An 18,940-nucleotide genomic window follows, 5' to 3' on the forward strand; every position below is an offset into this window, starting at 1 on the left:
ACAATCTTGGAAATAATGTAAGGCCGCGTTCAACTCTATGGCTTAATTATTATTTAAACTAACCCATTAAACTTTACAAATCCATTTGTGAAGGTCAGATATTTCATTCCAGAGATAAGCTGAGATGCGGGCAAAGCAGCAGGCATAAGCTAACTTCTCACTTTCATGCGAAACGGAACGTCATTTTCACTATAAATATAGCAGGCTTTAGATAAAATAGTTTTGTTAAATAAAAAGGTAAGAACATGGGCTATCGACGTGGGTGTACAATTGATAAGAGATTGATAATGATGCGACTACTTTATTGTAATTTAAGACAATATATTAGTTATGATTCCTAGATAGGTAGATACATACATACATATAGTCACGTCTTCCTTGCGGGCTAGACAGAGCCAACAGTCTTTAAAACACTGACAGGCCACGTCCAGCTTTTTGGCTCGATGATAGAAATAAGATTCAAATAGTGACAGGTTGCTAGCCCATCGCCTAAAAGAAGAATCCCAAGTTTATAATGTGCCTATACCTTAGTCGCCTTTTATGACATCCATGGGAACGAGATGGAGTGGTCCTATTCATTTTTATATTGGTGCCGGGAACCACACAGCACAATACCTTATCTAATTATTGTGCTGTGTGGTTCCCGGCTATTTAGTTGCTACTATTAGGTTATATTAATTTATAAACCTTTAATATTATGCCTTTTTATAGTAATTAGCTTCCAGGGCTATGCTATCGTAGGAATTAAAAAAAAATCTCATTGTTACACCTGAAGGTCTATTTTATTTATACCTTTGCCAAATTTCGTCAAATCGGCGCAAGAGTTTTTGTGTTTATTCCTTACAAACAAAAATTCTAATATTTTCTTTTTATATTATTAGTTAGTTAACTGGTGTCCGCGACTTCGTTCATCGACCATCTCAATACATAAAAGCTGACACCCTACAGCCTACTAATCTATTCATAAAGTTATATAAATAGTTTAGGATCCTTTATGAATAGATTAGTAAAAACTTACCTACCTATTTATTACGGAAATAAACTGTAGAATAACAAAAGAACATTAATATGATTATTTATGCATAGTTTTTAGATACGGTTGCTGTAAACTATGTGTAAAATTAAAAGTAGACTATACAGATTAGTCTGTATATCAGACGTGTAAAAATGGAAAGATCTCGTTTTTTTTTTAATTTCCGTTGGAATTTCGGAAAATCCTCATTTAGTATTTTTAATACCTAGTTTCTAAGAAACATTCAGCTTCCTACATCTAGTAGTTTCAGCCGTTGCTCTGCATTACTTTCCCGCGGCTGTCGTGAAAGGCGACTAAGGAAATAGCCACATTTATATTGTGCAGCTTTTACATTCATGCAATATGATATTGCGAGAGTCAAACGTGAGTCGCTTCGTGTAAAAACTGACTTACCCAATCAAGATTCATGGTCGGCACACCCCGGGCTCCTCTCCAGAGTGGTGAGGATACAACCGGGCCTAGAGTCAGGACGAAGAAGGAGATACGATATAACTATTTTAATTTATTACTAAACAAAAATAGTACTTATTTAAGCAAGTCATGTTCCTTCTGCGATTATCACCAATATACAGTTGTACAGATAACTGAAAAAGATACTGTTGAATTATCTTCGATTGGTTTTCATTCTCAATTGAATCAGCGAAAGTTACAGTAATACTAAATCTTTAAAATTACAAAAATAAAAAAAAATATATAGCAGGGATTCTTCTTTAAGGCGAAGGAAATCTATGACTTCTTCTACCTCCTGGCGTTCCGGTAACCCGTAACATTCTCACCTCTCTGGAGAGGAGCCTGGGGTGCGTGTAGTTTTTGAGATATTCACAATTTTGTAAAAAAATAATTAAGTGTTCGCGAGCTCTAAGTTCACGACGAAAAAGTACTTTATGCCAATATATTAAGACTGCATCGAGCAAAAATGCCAAAACAGGCACTCACCGTTTAGTTGATAACTTCTAAAGTTTTAGTTCAATAAACATAAAAAAAATACATTTACCATCACAATGAATATGTTAAGAATTAGTCCGTGGAAAAAACTAAAAAATATCAATATATAAGCCTACATAATTACGTAAAGTTGGTCGAAAACTGCCAAAACGTATGCTGCCGTTAAGGGCTTTTTTATTTGATAAAAGTTGAAAACTAACAATATTTTCAATTGACACAATACCTTAATGTCTAATGTACAGTTTGTCCGTTTTAAATATTTAAATTATTGTCCGATTATTTAAATACGTATTTATCAAATAGTGTATAAAAATCTCCATACATTTTACTATGGCGGCCGCGCGTCGATTTAAATATACAGCGCGCGGGCTCAGCGCTTCAGTCGGCCACAAGAGTTCAGAGTGATCTCACGTCACTTTTTTACCGAAAAATATTCCCGTCGCACGCCGGCCTAACGCCCCGTCGTCTAGTGAACGCCACGGTAAAACGAGGTAAGTATTCTTTTGGAATTTTTCAAGTCTAATCAAGTATGAATTATTTTACTTTATTGTCTTAATATTTTTTTTTTTATTTCAGTAAAATGGGGAAACGTAAACAAAAATATTATAAATTAGTCAGCAAATCGAAATTCAAGAAAAAAGAGACTATAATTAAGTATGTATAAATTTTTATGTTTTTTGTGTGTGTAAGTGGCTAACACTGGTGTTAGATTTTTAATGCTGCCATTGCTCTCTCTTTGGGCAGTATGCATAATGCCCAAATTATCATTTGGTCGATAACATAATATATATCAGCATCAAATATTGTCACAAAAATGACATTTTTGTTTTTCTCAGATTTCTAGACTAGTGCAAGAACTTCATGATTTGGTCCATTATTTATTGATTTCACATGCCCCAAACTCTTTTCAGGCACCAGGTTATTTTGATTGATTCAGCCTGCATGATGGTTCTTCTTTCAAGTGACTGACGATTTTCTTCACAAAAAGTTATGCTTTTTAAGTGCTCTGTTTTGGAAAATTTAAAATCTGCATCGCTTAGGTCAGGTTTTTGACAATCCTCGCCATTATTTTCATTGCTGGTACAATATTTTCTTCTGCCGCTTCATTTTCAGTAAGTTTCTTGCAAATAATACGGTTTGCATGAAGCATGACGACATTATCAACCATCATCGTCAAGTATTGTCCTAAAAAATTTTTTTGTATTTGTCAGGTTTTTGAATACTCGTTGTACCCTATTACATACAACTATGATAATAATAAATGTCTAACTTACAATTTTTATATTTTATGAATAGAAACAAAGCAGGCAACGAAGATGGTGAAGCGCCAAACAGTTTAGGCTTGAACATATCAGACATTGATAAACAGGTCAGTATTCTTATGGTCTATAATTTAATATCATATTTTCGATAGAGATTATTATTCTGATTACATACGATTATTTTTTCTTTCTAGGAATCACTAGAAGATACATCTGATACTAAACTTATTATAGAAAAGGAAAATGAAGAGCAAGAGGAAATTGTAATAACTGGAAATAGAATTATAGATTTTGCGTACATTTTTCAACAACTACAACAAATTTCTAATCATAGCACGGCATTTGGTTGTAATTTAAATTGCTTAAAACTTAAGAAAGAAGTAAAAAAAGGGTTTCGTTCAATATTTCATTTTAAATGTCAAATGTGTAATGAGTCATTCAAATTAAAAAATTGTCCTGATTCTGATAACAACATGGATCTCGACCTAAACGATAATGTTGTAAGCAGTTTTATGTCTATAGGTGCGGGGTTTTCAGGATTGGAACTTGTTTCAGCCAGTCTCAACATACCATGTATGTCTGATAAATTATATGCAAAGTGCCATACCAAGGTCTGCGAATTATGGGAACTAGCGAAAGAAAAAAGCATGGCAGATGCAGCTAAAGAAGAGTATGATTTAGCTATAATTAATGGAGAAGTTGATTCAAATGGAATACCAATGATAACAGTGGTTGCAGATGCTTGCTGGTCAAAAAGATCATACAGAAAAAACTTTAATGCATTGTCAGGTGCCGCTGTAATAATAGGGTATAAGACGAAAAAAGTTTTGTATATGGCGGTGAAAAATAAATATTGCATGGTTTGTGCTCGAGCGGAAAATAAAAAAGAGGCAACACCAGAGCACATTTGTTTTAAAAATTATACGGGTTCCTCGAGCGGTATGGAAGCAACAGCCTTGGTTGAAGGATTTAAAACTTCCGTAGAAACGCACAAATTGATATACTCTAGACTTATAGCTGATGGGGATTCAAGTACACATAGCAACATTTTAAGAGCTAAACCTTATGGAAATTTGTTAGTGGAAAAGATTGAGTGCACCAATCATCTATTAAGGAATTACTGTACGAAGTTGGACGAGCTGACCAGGAATACAAACTACCCAATAAAGTATCGAAGAGCTGTACAAAACAATATATTGCGTTTGAGGCGGTGTGTTAATGGAGCAGTAAAACATATAGGTGCTAAAAATATAACTTTTGAGGAAAAAGTTCTTGAACTAAAAAATGATTTGTTGAATGCGCCGCATCATGTCTTTGGTAACCATGCTTCATGCAAACCGTATTATTGCAAGAAACTTATCGAAGATGAAGCGCCAGAAGAAAATGTTGTGCTAGCAATGAAAAGTAAAGACGGTGGTTTTATTTTTTCAGCCATAACAAAAATCCTTTCTAGGTTGGTGAATAATGCAAAAAGTCTAATACACTGTGTGAATAGCAATATAGCAGAGGTTTTCAATAGTATTATTGCTAAGTTTATTGGAGGAAAACGCATTAATTATTCGGGCAGACAGTCATATTCTGGAAGATGTGCAGCATCAGTTGTTTCCTTTAATTCAAAGCAACCACAAACTTACATCAATAAAAATATATTTTTGCGAAGTCCAAATAAATTAATTAAACGTCTTGAAATGCAAAGGAATTTGAAGAGAATGTCTTCCGTAAAACGGATAATTTTTAAATGTCGCAAATCTAACCAAAATCGCAAAAAGTCTAATAATCGAAATAATGACGAAAACTATGGCGAGGCTTGTCAAAAACCTGACTTAAGTGAGGCTGATTTTGATTTTGCCAAAACAGAGCACTTAAAAACCATGACTTTAAGTGAAGAAGACCGTCAGGCACTAGAAAGAAGAACTATCTTGCAGGCTGAATCTATGGAATGGCGCCAAGAAAGGAAACTACGTCTTACGGCTTCTGTGTTTGGCAAAGTGTGCAAACGAGGACTTATTAAATGTGGACCTTTAGTTAAAAATCTGGTGACTGAAAAGAATTTGGAGCATGTCAAATCAATTAGTTATGGACAAAGTCATGAAGCTCTTGCACGCGAACAACTAGAATGTCATCTAAAGAAGCCTATTAGATCGTGTGGTCTATTTATTGACCAAAATTTGCCATTCTTAGGTGCAAGCCCAGATGGACTTGTGGAAGACGATAAAATTGTGGAAATAAAATGTCCATATGCGGCTCGGGATCTAAGTGTCGACGATGCTATTAAAACGAAAAAAATTCTTTTTTGGAAAATCAGTAAAGACGGAAATACTGTTTTAAATAAAAGACATGATTGGTTTTTCCAAGCGCAGGGACAAATTCACATTGCACAACGAAAAACATGCATATTTGCTGTTTGGACAAATGTAGATATGAAGATAGAAATGATAGAAGAAGATTTACTTTTTTGGAATGATATGGAAGAAAAATTAATAAAGTTTTATTTTAGTTGCCTCCTTCCAGAACTAATTGATTCAAGATTAGATAGACAGATGGAAATTAAAGAACCGAAACATATTCTGGAAGCAATTGAAAATAGAAACACTAAAGAAGTTAAGCGGAAACTAGATGAAACAACCAGAGAAACAAAACGGAAACGAAAAAAATAAGATAAGCGAGTACCCAATGAAACTAATTCAAAATAAGTTTGCCTTACCTGATTACTTAATTTTACTTGAGAGACGGTACCCTCCTTTTTTTAGAAAATTAATTGTTTGTTTGTTAGTTATGCGTCACTTTCCTAGACGGACTTCACCTTAAGCTTTAACTCCAAATCCGCTGACCCGCTTTTCATGAAATTTGGTAAAAAGATAGACACTAATGCTTGAGAAAGGACGCGAATAAAAACCTCTTTTGTGTATAAGTCGGTTAATTAAATGAACGCATAAGATTTTAAAACCTTAACTTTTGTTATAAAATTTAATTCAGTTTTTTAATTTGCTAATTGCAATATAATAATAAATAAATAAAGATAAATAGGGATAAATCACACAGATTGAGTTGTCTGAAAGTAAGTTTAAAACTTGTTTATGGAATACTAACTCAAGGATACTATATTTTATAACATAAATATATATATATATATATAACATTCATTTAAATCTCATATAATTATATTAATCTGAACAATGTATTCTCTCGTCCACATCCTATTCTAAGTTTAATTGATATTGTGAAGTTGACGTTGTTGAAGAAAATGCTGCAGTGCAGTTTGTTACCGCTTCTTCTGCACTTACGCCTTGGAAGCGGCAGTAAACTTAGTTTTAAGTAATTTATTTGACGTCAACCAATGTTGTTAAACCATACGTTTTGACAATTATTAAGCGATACGAAGTATCCTATAATAATGAATAAAAATTTTGAATTTGTATTTAAGACCCAGGCCAATCTGAAAAAAGATAATTTTCTATGTTGACCTGACCAGGGTTCAAATAAGTTCAAACCCGTATTTGTAATAGAAGTATACTTATGTCAACTGTACTTCTTTCGGTGTAATGAAACTAGGTAGGTTTAAAATAAAATAATATTATACACTAGTATTGTGTTTTATTTACGACTTTAATTATTTTTAAAATAATGACTTATGCTATTTTCCCTTCGGTCGTTCCGATCCAAGCACACGGACACTCGCTGATGTGTGCGTTACGCACACTACTAGATAAATACCTAAACAGAGTCCCTGTGATATGCTCGGTGCAGTCTTAAGGTTTTTATGAGCACTGCACACATCATTTATTTATTACAACGTGAATACATGAAAAAGTACTTTGTACAAATTCAAGGAAATTGTACGAGTATGATGCTATTCGCCACCCGTGGATAGTTCATCATCAACAATTTATTACATGAAGGTAAGTACTTTTGTTATGTTTGAACTAGGGTATTTTCGCTGCTTCGCCCGCGTTGATCAATAATTCCCGGTTATTTCCATTCCCACAGGAATTTTTGCCAATCTCTTATTGCAGTCCTAAACCAAATAAGGAACCTAATTGTAAATTGCTAGATCAAGCGGCTACGGTGACCTACATAAATGCTACGACGAACCTCGTTGTAACGGCTACGGTCACACGAATGCTACGAAGAGTACGTAGCGGCTACGGTCATACAAATGCTACGTGGAGTGCTTAGCGCCTAAGGTGACCTACACAAAGCCACGAGTTCGTAGCGACGGTCACACGAATGCTACGAGGAGTGCGTAGCAGCTACGGTCACACAAATGCTACGTGGAGTTCGTAGCGCCCATGGTGACCTACACAAATGCCACGAGTTCGTAGCGGCTACGGTGACCTACACGGATGCTACGATAAGTGCGTAGCGCCTAAACTGATCTACCCAAAAGCTACGAAACATGCGTAGAGGCTACTTTAATATACACAAAATGTTGAGAGTGATCCCTAAAAATATATGCTTAAATAACTTAAGACAGGATAATGATGATAGGTGTTACGTTTATATAGGATTTTGATGTATGTACGTTCGGCTTTAGATGATGTGTTTAAAAATAGGACCACTCCGTGCCGATGCCGTAAACGGCGACTAAGGGATAGACTTTTACTTGGGATTCTTCTTTTGGGCGATAGGCTAGCAATTTGTCGTGATTTGAATCTGAAGTAGTCTCTGCCTACCCCTCCGGGAAAGAGGCGTGATTTTATGTATGTATGTATGTATGTTGAATCTCAACTCCATTCATGTGATTAAGCCATACAGTTGATCGTGGACTTGCACTCATTCAATTGTCGGCTCTGTCTACCTTGCAAGGAATAAATATAGATGAATTCCGATGATGAGCTCCACGTCCGCAGATCAACGACTATTTAACCCACCATCAATCAAATGAGATTTAGAAGAAATATCCATCATGGCGTTAGGATCACGCTTATCAGACTCGCTAGGCGGTTTCTTTGTACTGTCGTTATCACAGAGTTAATCTGTCAGTCACGCCTCAATCGTTTGCTCTTCAAATTTTCATGTTTCGACACGATAATGTGAGCTACTGTGAGGAAAAATTCACCTTCTATCTTTAATATATAATATAATAATTATATATATTAATTTTTTTTATGGCTTATTTAATGATCCCAATTCCATCATTAAGTCATGCAGCTGAGCGTGAATTGTCAGTGTGGATCGCTAGTGTAACTACAATAAATTGTTTACAAACAAACAAACGTGCCGTGTGGTTCCCGGCACCAATAAAAAAAAAGGATAATTCCACTCCATCTCGTTCCCATTGATGTCGTAAAAGGCGACTAAGGCTTATAAACTTGGGATTCTTCTTTTTGAATCTCAATTCTATCATAAAGCCAAACAGCTGCCTTTCAAGACTGTTGGCTCTGTCAACCCCGCAAGGGATACAGGCATGATTATATCTATGTATGTACGTACAAACAAACCTGTAACACTGACTGATTTAATTTCGCTAAAACTTTACTTATTTCCTTTACGAAAAATAACATTGCCATTCAAGAACAATGTGTAATTTGTTTTTTTTAAGTGCAATAACGAGTTTACAAACAATCAAACAATAACAGTTCCGCGCAAATGTTAGTAGGTATTCTGATTAAAACCATTTTAAAAAACTTCTTACCGAGCAGAAAAAAGCAGACAGCCGGTACTTGAAGCTTCCAAAAATACATTGTAAACGTCAATGTTAACACTAATTTGCAAAACCCAGATAATTAAACAGTCATTTTTATAATAATAACATAACACTTCACATTTTAACAAAACATTCCATAGGAATCACATTAATTAGGAATGTAACATTTGACTTATTTATAACAAATCATGAATACTTCAATAACACTAATTTATGAGAGCGAAGATACAGGTTTTTGCCGCGCGTAAGTTATGTCTTAGATTCGCGACACGTGCGGCCCGTTTAAAGGAACGCGATGGACTAAATAAAATAATACTAGTTAGTTTATGTAGGTACCTATTGCTGCGTCGTTTGAAAACTGAAATTGAATTTAGAACACTACAAAATGTTTCATACCATCGACAAGATAATTTTCCATGCGATTCTTGACCGTGGAATTCGCTTCAACAGGGGAAAATTATTAGGCATTCGGCCTTAGGTAATTCGAAAGTGCTTTTTTCTTCCATGTTTAGTAGGTAATACTAAAGGACTGTCGCGACTTCGTCCGACTTAAATCTCTGTATTTTTTTAGTTATTATGTAATGCCAATGTGTAAGGTATAGGTATTACTTGTTATATTAGTCTAGTAACAAACACAAATGTGTGTGTAATGTACATATAAACCACCACATAAGTTTACAACATTCGCATTAATTAATATTTATTCCTATTAATGAAGTACCTCAATACTATTACAGATTACAATTATACATATATACAGACACCTAAGACAGGTATTTATGCTTCCTGCCAGGTATATTAAGAGGCCCTCACTTAGGAAAGAGTTTTAGATACACATACCCAAGGTAGTTTGGACTTTCACACCAAAATCAAAAGGTTAACCAATCCCAACTAGAAAATTCATTTATTTAATACCTCTTCAAAGTTAACTCGCCGAAGTTAATGACATATGATGTACAAATATAGTATAGGCCTTGGAATAGGTCCTTAGCTACTTTTTGGCTATTCCTACGGGAACTGGAACTTCAACGTGGGCGCAGATGCGCTTACTATTTTAAATAGGCATGTATGTATAACATTCAATCAACATACATATAATCACATCTATATCCCTTGCGGGGTAGACAGAGCCAACAGTCATGATAATACTAATAGGCGCTCAGCTGTTTGGCGTGATATAATTAAGATTCAAATAGAGCGTTGCTAGCCCATCGCCTAAAAAAATCCCAAATTTATTAGCCTATCCCTTAGTCGCCTTTTACGACATTCATAATAAAGAGATGGAGTAGAGTCTTATTATTTTACTATTGGTGCCAGGAACCACACGGCATTCAAATTTTATTCATATTAGTTATTGTAACCATTTTTGTATGAGTTCACATACAATAGAAATGTATCCTGGTTTTGGCATGGAGAATTCCAATAAAAATCGATAAAAATACATAGACATTCGTTATTCATAAATCCTCACCGGTTGGAAATCATCCAAATACAATAACAATCATGGTTAGATTTGTAGTCTGTTAGAATGATACATACCTAACAACATCATTCAAACATTGTGGCCAAAGAATCAAATACTTAGATACCACAAGAAAAACAATACATAAGAGATAAAAATAATAATAATTTTAGGATTCCGTAGCGAAATGGCAGAAGCGAGATTTTTCAAGTTACGTCGTGTCTGAGGTGAGGACGCAACCGGGATTAACGCGGGTAATTGTACTGACTGTTTTTTATATTTATTTTTTCAATGTAACTAACAGCAAATACATTAAACTACATTACAAGGTTCTTATACAATATGTGTAAAGCCAATAAAAGGTTTTTTTTTTAATTTATTTAGTGCAGTGTGGTTCCCGGCACGAATATAAAAAAAAAGAATATATTACTCCTTCTCTTTCCCATGGATGTCGTAAAAGACGACTAAGTGATAGGCTTACAAACTTTGGATTCCTCTTTTAGGCGATGGCTAGCTGGCAAACTGTCACTATTTGAATCTCAATTCTATCATCAAGCCAAAAGCTGAACGTTGACGAACAAAAAGTTGACTCTGTCCTGCCCCGCAAGGGATATAAACGTGAATATATGTATGTATATTATTTACTTAAGTTATACATAACAGGTTTCTTTTTACCTCTTAGTTTTACCTTTCTGCTAGGATTGTTTGTATCTGGGATTCGAACCTGCGACCTGCGGATCAATAGGCCACTGCACTAAGGCGGCATAAAATTGGCGTTGGCAAAACAGTCACGGCAATGCATCAATCATATCTCTTCCATTTATTTATTTTATTCCATAATGACTTCAAGATGTCGTGTAGAAATAATTATTACTTGCTTGTTTATTTTATTACTAGCGACCAGCACCGGCTTCGCACGGCATTTACTGATATAAACCTCCCTCAGAAAATAATCTTTCTAACATTCACAGTCCACAACTTTTCGTGATTAATACGTACATACAGACAGAAACAAGGGGAACTTTACACATAATGTAGTGATAGTAGTGTTATTAAAAATTTGTCATGATCAACGGATAATTAATAAAATAAACAGGCCTAAATATAAAAAAAATCTAACACTTATATACTACACTTATTGACGTCATCGCTCGAAAACTCGTTACTCATGACCAGAGGGCTGGTTTTTATCTCGCTCAAAAGATAAGCATTGCCATTCAGAATGGAAATGCTGCCAGCCATCTGGGCACTTTACCTCAAAACTCTGATCTGCCAAAACTTGCATTTTTGTAAATAAGTGTTAGTTTTATATTTAGGCCTATTCGTAGATGTATCTTTTAGATTTTATTTAATTTTATTTGGATTTATTTAGGTTTTATTAAGGTAACTAGCACTAAATAATTATAATGTTAGCTGTATTTAAATTTTTAATAAAAAGATAACAAAAGATTATAATACTCGTAATAATGTCTACGGCACCTATTATATAAAATAAAAGCTGAATCTAGAATGAGGTTGGACTTCATTTTATGATCGTTCTAAATATGCAAGTAGATGATTTTATAGATAGGCTATCAAATATAGAATAAAATGTTTTTTGAACTTATCTCAAACTGGAACGTGCGTCATGACATATACTTACCTATCCAACGTCATAACAAACACTAAACTGTATTTTTTTATTTTAAAATCCACTTAAAAATTACAAGAACTTTTTAAACGTAAATACCTAAAAATTAACGCATATTTTAGAAGTTGAAGTTAAATGGAAATTTTAATAAAATTACCTATTGTGTCGGTGGGAATTACCTCTATCAGAAATGCTTTAATTTATGTAGAAAGAATTGTCACTTGTTATTACTTACTCTATGTGGCTAATCTAAGCGAAATTCTAAATGGTTATTGTTCATCCACATTACCTTAAAAAAAATATTTAAGTACTGATCATTTCTGTCTCCTAAAATACCTAGACGCCTTTGGCGAGTAAAAAATACCTAAATTCAAATCGTCCAAAGGTATATAATCCACCAATAAAAAGGTTTAATAACCCTGACAAATGTAAGCAACAGATTGTAACGAAAAAAAAAACAGATTAACCACCAATAATAACTTAATCATTGATTATTGTTCTGAAATATTTGTGAATGAGTTATTTATGAATATAGAGATAATATGATATTGAATATAAGTGCCGCTATTTTGTGTTACAGAGATAGGAAAACAAGCATTTATCTAAGTACATATATCTATGGATATAATGCAATGTCGGTTCGAGAGCGTTGGGGGTCGAATCGGTAAGGTGGTTAAAATGCGTGATTGCACATCACAGACACAGGTTCGCCATGTACCAATGACTATTTTTAAAGTTATGGTTTCAACACCAACCGATGTTTTTACGGTGAGGGAAATCATCGTGAGGAAATTCAAGCAACTGGATGTGTAACCACGATCGATCAATTATGGGTCAGGTTCACCTGCAAAGGTTGCATAAATCAGATAGAAGTTGCTTTGCGTTAATTCCTTTGTATCCCAATTCCATCATTAAGCCATTCACCTGGTTTTCGTCTTTACGAGACTGTTTGCTCTGTCTTCTCCGTAAGGAACAAAGACGTGATTATGTTTGTAATATGGTCAGTTAATACAGACTTCTTCGTGAATCAGATGTCGTAAAAGACGAGTAAAGGACCAGAAGGTTAAAATTTACAGTGAGTCATTAGGTTATAATGGGCGCTGGTCCAAACGCCAAGTGCATGCTGTTGTGGGTTTTGTCAGATTCAGGTCAGTGCAACAGGTGTCTCCCATATGTACGCAAAACGTGCCAAAATACATCTTACATGAAAGGGAAATAGAAATTTGACGAGTAAATGAAAAAAGAATGACCTTATCCCGTATTAGTGGTAGTTAGTAACATCACGTCTCTATATGTCGTGTGGTTCTTTTGAGTAGGACCACTCTACATCTAGGCCACGTTCACCTGTATTGTTAAAGGATGGAATTGAGATTCAAATAGTGACAGGTGACTAGCTCATTGTCTACAAAAAGAATCCCAAGTTTATTATCCTATTCCTTAGTAACGTTTTACGACATCCATGGGAAAGGGATGGAATGATTATTTTATTAAGTACAGATTTATTGGCAGAAAATGATGTCTTTTCAGGTAATGAAGTAGGTAGGCTGGTACATTAGGTGCCAGAAATTCCACACTCTCCCGAGTGAAGACCCTCTTCGAAAACAAAAAAAAAGTTATATAGTTTATGGTTTTTTTTATGGGCAATAAAGATAATTTGTGTTGTATATAGTGAAGTGTCCGAAGCCAATCCCTGGTGTTTACCAGCAATTTATCTTCATCAGGACACAATTGCCGTCACAGCATTGATTCTCAATTAGCCAACTTATTCAAACATACTGTAGAATATACCTAATAATAAACGAAGTTAAGTAGCCATTGTTTTGACTACGTTAATACCTACATCGTATTCATATTTTTCCATTGATAATCTTTATAAATTATAAGTAAACCTGGAAAATGTTTGTCAAAACCTTGGTTTAAAAAAGATAACTGTAAATACTCTATACTTAATTGTAAATAAATGATCACATTACGAAGTGATTGAGACATTTTTTTTTTGTAATATCAGGCGCCAAAGCATCGGGCAAAAGCTTATTTTTGAAAAAACATTAGTTTTAATACTTACTGATGCTCTTACGGTGAGGGAAAATAACGTAAAGACATCTGCAGATTCAGGCAACTGAAAGTGTAACCTGATCGATCCAATACGGGTTAGGTTTACCTGCAAAGGTTGCGGAGGTCAGATGGGAGTCGCGTCGTGTAAAACCTGACTCACTCAATCCAGGATCCATGGTCAAAAGCATACCCCGGGCTCCTCTCCAAATTGATGAGGATGCAACCGGGACTACAGTCAGAAAGAAGAAGACGGTATTTCTCAAAAGTAAAACGCCAATTTTTTTAAATTCATATGTTCTATCATCATTAGTAGAAGGTAGGTCAGATTATAGTTTTACACACCGAAAAATAGGATATTTTTTTCACACTTCCCTATGAATTAGTTGCTTTATAAGCGGCGATTCTCTATATCTCTCGATTCTCGATATCTGTTCCCAGGGTGACTGGGTACAGACGGGATTCTCGCTGAGCAGCTCCTTTCTTCAGGGAGAGATTATTACTACAGGAAGAAAATGCTGCAGTGCAGTTTGTTACCGCTTCTTCTGCACTGACGTCTTGGAAGCGGCAGTAAACTTAGTTTCTAAGTAATTTATTTGACGTCAACCAATGTTGTGAAACTAAAAGTTTTGACAATTATTAAGCGATATGAAGTACTATAATAATGAATAAAAAAAATATTTTTTGGATAAGATGCACCCGGGGCAAACGCTGGGAGGAACATATTGATGTTCGATTTTATGATTTTATTTTTAGAAAAATATCTTAATAAAAACATATATAGCGAATCACGACTTTGAGGATGGTGTTAGTTTGTTTAATATTTGACACATTGCTAAGTCGTGACCGTCTGTTTAGCCGCCCACTTGTGGGACAACATTGCATGGGTATTATTAGTTTGCTATAATAAATGAGTAAGTATACTGGTAAGTACCTATATATCGCACCATCAGATGTGTCAGAACGAGAAACTCTAGAAATTTTGGTAAATAAGTAAGTCTTTGTAAGCGGCAGTGAACTTTGTTTTAAGTAAGTAATTTATTCGACGTCAACTAACGTTGTGAAACCAAATGATATGACAATTAAGTCGTCATGTTTGAAATGACGCACATTAAAAAAAAAAGATTGAGTTTGAATTAAAATTAAAATTTTAAGTTAAAATAATCCCTGTGGAGGGCACACATAAGATATTCTGATAAGAGTCGTAAAAAGCCCTATTGAAAAGAATGCTCCAAAATGTATTAACACTTATTTTGGAGCATCTGAAAAGCGATTTCCCTTTTTTATTTTGACAACAGATTATGATAGTATGTATGTAGGTACCAACTAATTAGGTTTCTTGTGATCAGTCCTGTCTTTACTCCTTTATTCTTGGCTGGTCTTTATTCCGCTCAAAAGACAAAAGACATCGATCTGCTGGGACCGGCATTATTATAAATAAGTGTTAGTTTTATGGTTATAAAGTATTTATTTGTTTATTTTTATGTGGATTCCGTACTTCTCCGTTAGTTGGCTTACAGACTTCAACTCCAGAAAATATTTCCTTAGATTTAGGTAATCAAAGAATTAATTTCCTTTCCGTGTTGTTTGTTCTCAAGTGAACTTTGTTATCCAAATCACTTATATTATTATTCTTCGTCCAAGCGTCTTCCGTGTTACATCCACAGCGCCCAGTTGCAGAGCCCGGGGTCTCCTACTCCTATCCTACCCCTTAACAATTTGACGACGCTACTAGTTTTTACACAGTGACTGCCATCTGATCTCCGTAATCCAAAGGAAAATCATAACTAACACTAAAATACTAAATACGGCGCCGCACGCATAATTGACGCACAATGCCCACAGTGCGATCTCCTCATTCGGACGATATTACGCGAAGTAAAGATAATAATAATATGTTACGGGACCAAGGATGTGAATCACGATGTCAGCAATGTAATGTTGTTGTCAACGAGATATTAGCATTTGTTAATAGTAAGGTCGAAACCTTACCGGAGCCGGGAATCATACAAGTATGCCTCGGTACGTACTCGAACGAAGAAATTGAAAATGCGAGATCTATAGCATTTAAATTAATGGCTCCCAATAAAAAAATCTTAAGGAGAAAGGAGGGTGCGGAACAAAAAAGCATACAAGAAATTATAAAACTTATAAAAGAATATGAACCTAACTGTGTACCGCGTTTCGTAGCGGAGAATCTTAATAAACTACCGGCAGTATCTTTTGACCATATTGACGTATCCAATTTTCTTAAGGAAATAGCTGTTCTTAAGCATGACGTGGCCGCATTGAAAGAGAGGTCGATCGAAGTCAAGAATTCTGATATTTTGGCAACGGACCGAGATGCAACGAAAAAAGAAATTGAAGACGTTAAAAGAATGATAGCTGAATTACAAAAAGCTCAGAATGTATACTCAAGTCGACAGGAAGATCTATTTCTTATGTCTTATCGTGATGATAAGAATAAAAGAAATAATGCGACAATAATGACTCAAACAAAAATTAATGATGGGAACGAAGGTTCCATGGAGACTTACAATATACAAAGCACATATTCGCCGGGCGTTCTGTCGACTTTCGACGGGAAAAAAAACATAAGACCTAATAAAAAATATCAGAACACGTCTCAGTATACGGCGCCCTCCCCACCTCCCCAAGTGGTCACATTAGGGCTTCAAAGATCTGAACCGTTGTGCAACATGTCAACAAAAACCCAGAACGCTTCTAAAGAGACAACGCATATTCCTTCCTATAGGGATATAGCAAAAATTAGCAATGATTGGAACGAGAAAGATGACGATGGTTTTACGAAAGTAGTTAAGAAACGGCCTGATACGTATAAATATAGGAATATTCGAGGTACTTCACAAATAACTACTAAATTACAAGCAGCGGAGTCAAATGCCTGTATATACTTATCTAGATTAAAGAAACATATAACAGAGAATGACATTAGAGATTATATCAAAGAGATGAAACAGGAATGTTCCCTAATAGAAATATTACAGCAGACACAAGAAACAAATTTTAATTCCTTTAAAATAACTATTTCCACATCGAAACTGAAGACATTTTTGACTAAAGATTTTTGGCCAGAGGGTTTGGTATTCAGAAGATATCGTCAACAGCGTCCAATAAGAAGTGATACCGTGGCAACTAAAAAATAAAATATGGATGTACAAAATACAGATAAGTTAAGGATAATTTCATACAACTGTAAATCAGTTAAACGCTCGGTGCAACATGTAAGGGATTTATGTACAAATTCCCATATTTTGGCACTTCAGGAATTATGGCTTTTGCCACATGATTTGGACTTTATGAATAATATTGACAAGGATTTTAGTTCTTATGCTAAATCTGCGGTAGACACAAGTACCGGTGTGCTCGTGGGGAGACCCTACGGTGGGGTAGCTATAATGTGGAGGTCAAGTGTATTTACAAAGGCGGAGGTTGTACGGTGTAATAGTGATAGATTAGTTGCTGTGCGCTTTTTGCAAGGTGAGAGGAACCTATTAGTCTTTAGTGTATACATGCCTACAAACTGTGACGATAATCTTCCGGAGTTTATAGAATGCCTAGCGGAGATAACTGCAATTATAGAAAATATGGATATCGAGTGCGTGCTAATATTGGGGGACTTTAACGCACACCCAGGGAAGTTGTTTGGAAGGGAGTTGGCTGCGTATTGCGGTGAGCAATCTTTAGTTTGTTTAGACCAAGAACGACTCGTCCCTAGTACTTATACATTTGTATGCGATGCGTCCGGGTCGTGTCGATGGCTCGACCACTGCATTGTGACTGCGGCCGCGGCTGGCATGGTGTCCGATGTGAGTGTTATGTATGACTCATACTGGTCGGACCACTTTCCTCTAGTCATAGATTGTAATTCCAGTCGAATAAATTGTAAACAAACACTTTGTAATACGACACACGCCAATTTTAAATATGTATGGGGTAGAAGGGACACTGAACAAATAGACAAGTATACATCGTTTTGTGATATCAAATTAAATGAACTAATTATTAAATACAATATTAAATATACAGAAAATTTTACTAATGAACATTTAAATCGAGTTTTGGGAAAAGAGTACCTAGATAATTTATACAATGAATTAATTAATATATTACGAATGGCGGCGGCACATAGTTTTCACGTAACTAAAAAGAAAAGACAACTAATAGGGTGGAATTTTCATGTCAGGAATGCACATGAGAAGGCCAGGCAATATTTTTTGACTTGGGTGGCGTATGGTAGGCCATGCGCGGGATATTATTACGAAAACATGGTAGTCGCGCGAAGGGAGTTTAAAGCTGCCCTTAAGTATGTTCAAAATAACCAAGAAAAGATTAGGATGGATGTGCTGGCTCGATATAGGGCTAATTGCAATTTTGTTGAATTTTGGAAAGAAACAAAAAAATTTAATAATAAAAGTAGTATACCAGTAAATATAGAGGGTGAGAAAAATCAGAAAAACATTGCCGACATGTTTCGAAACAGTTTTAATAAACATTCCAATAAAATTAAAAATAATATTAATTTGGAAAACCAAAATATGAACTGCAGTCGGGGCACGGCGACTGGCCGTGTGTCAGTGTCTCCAAAACAAATAATTGATATTTTGAAGAACATGAAGCGGGGAAAGTCGCCGGGTCACGACTGCCTGAGTATTGAACACCTGCTATATGCGGGCCAGCATGTCGGTGGGATCTTGGCATGGTTTTTTACACTCTGTGTGAGACAGTGCTACTTACCATCAGATTTGATACATACAATCGTAGTTCCAATTCCAAAGAATAAAACTGGAGATACTGCGAGCATGGCCAACTATAGGCCAATATCGCTGGCTACAATAGTGGCTAAGGTGCTTGACCGAATTGTACAAAGTCATTTCAGTGGTATTGA

General features: G+C 35.2%; 2 protein-coding genes across 3 annotated transcripts in view; one reads left to right on the forward strand and one right to left on the reverse strand.

Annotated features, from left to right (window-relative positions):
• The window catches only part of LOC106143265 (follicle-stimulating hormone receptor-like), a 29,128-nt gene extending 19,921 nt beyond the window's left edge, over positions 1–9,207 (reverse strand). Inside the window, exon 1 of the mRNA XM_060947434.1 lies at positions 8,876–9,207. Coding sequence (XP_060803417.1) covers positions 8,876–8,924 — 49 coding nt within the window. The 5' untranslated portion in view covers positions 8,925–9,207. The remainder of the gene's footprint in view (positions 1–8,875) is intronic.
• On the forward strand, positions 1,935–6,992 carry LOC132902430 (uncharacterized). 2 transcript variants are annotated; one of them, XM_060947412.1, is made up of 3 exons: positions 1,935–2,469; positions 2,555–3,347; positions 3,435–6,992. In XM_060947412.1, exons 2-3 carry the CDS (start codon positions 3,240–3,242, stop codon positions 5,895–5,897), a joined length of 2,571 nt encoding a protein of 856 aa, XP_060803395.1. In that variant the 5' UTR covers positions 1,935–2,469; positions 2,555–3,239; the 3' UTR covers positions 5,898–6,992. The 2 variants fall into 2 exon arrangements, with proteins under 2 accessions (XP_060803395.1, XP_060803394.1); XM_060947411.1 differs by having other exon boundaries at positions 1,935–3,347.
• Positions 9,208–18,940: the final 9,733 nt, after the last annotated feature.

Source organism: Amyelois transitella, chromosome 13 (genome assembly GCF_032362555.1).
Source record: "Amyelois transitella isolate CPQ chromosome 13, ilAmyTran1.1, whole genome shotgun sequence".
Lineage (NCBI taxonomy): Eukaryota > Metazoa > Arthropoda > Insecta > Lepidoptera > Pyralidae > Amyelois > Amyelois transitella.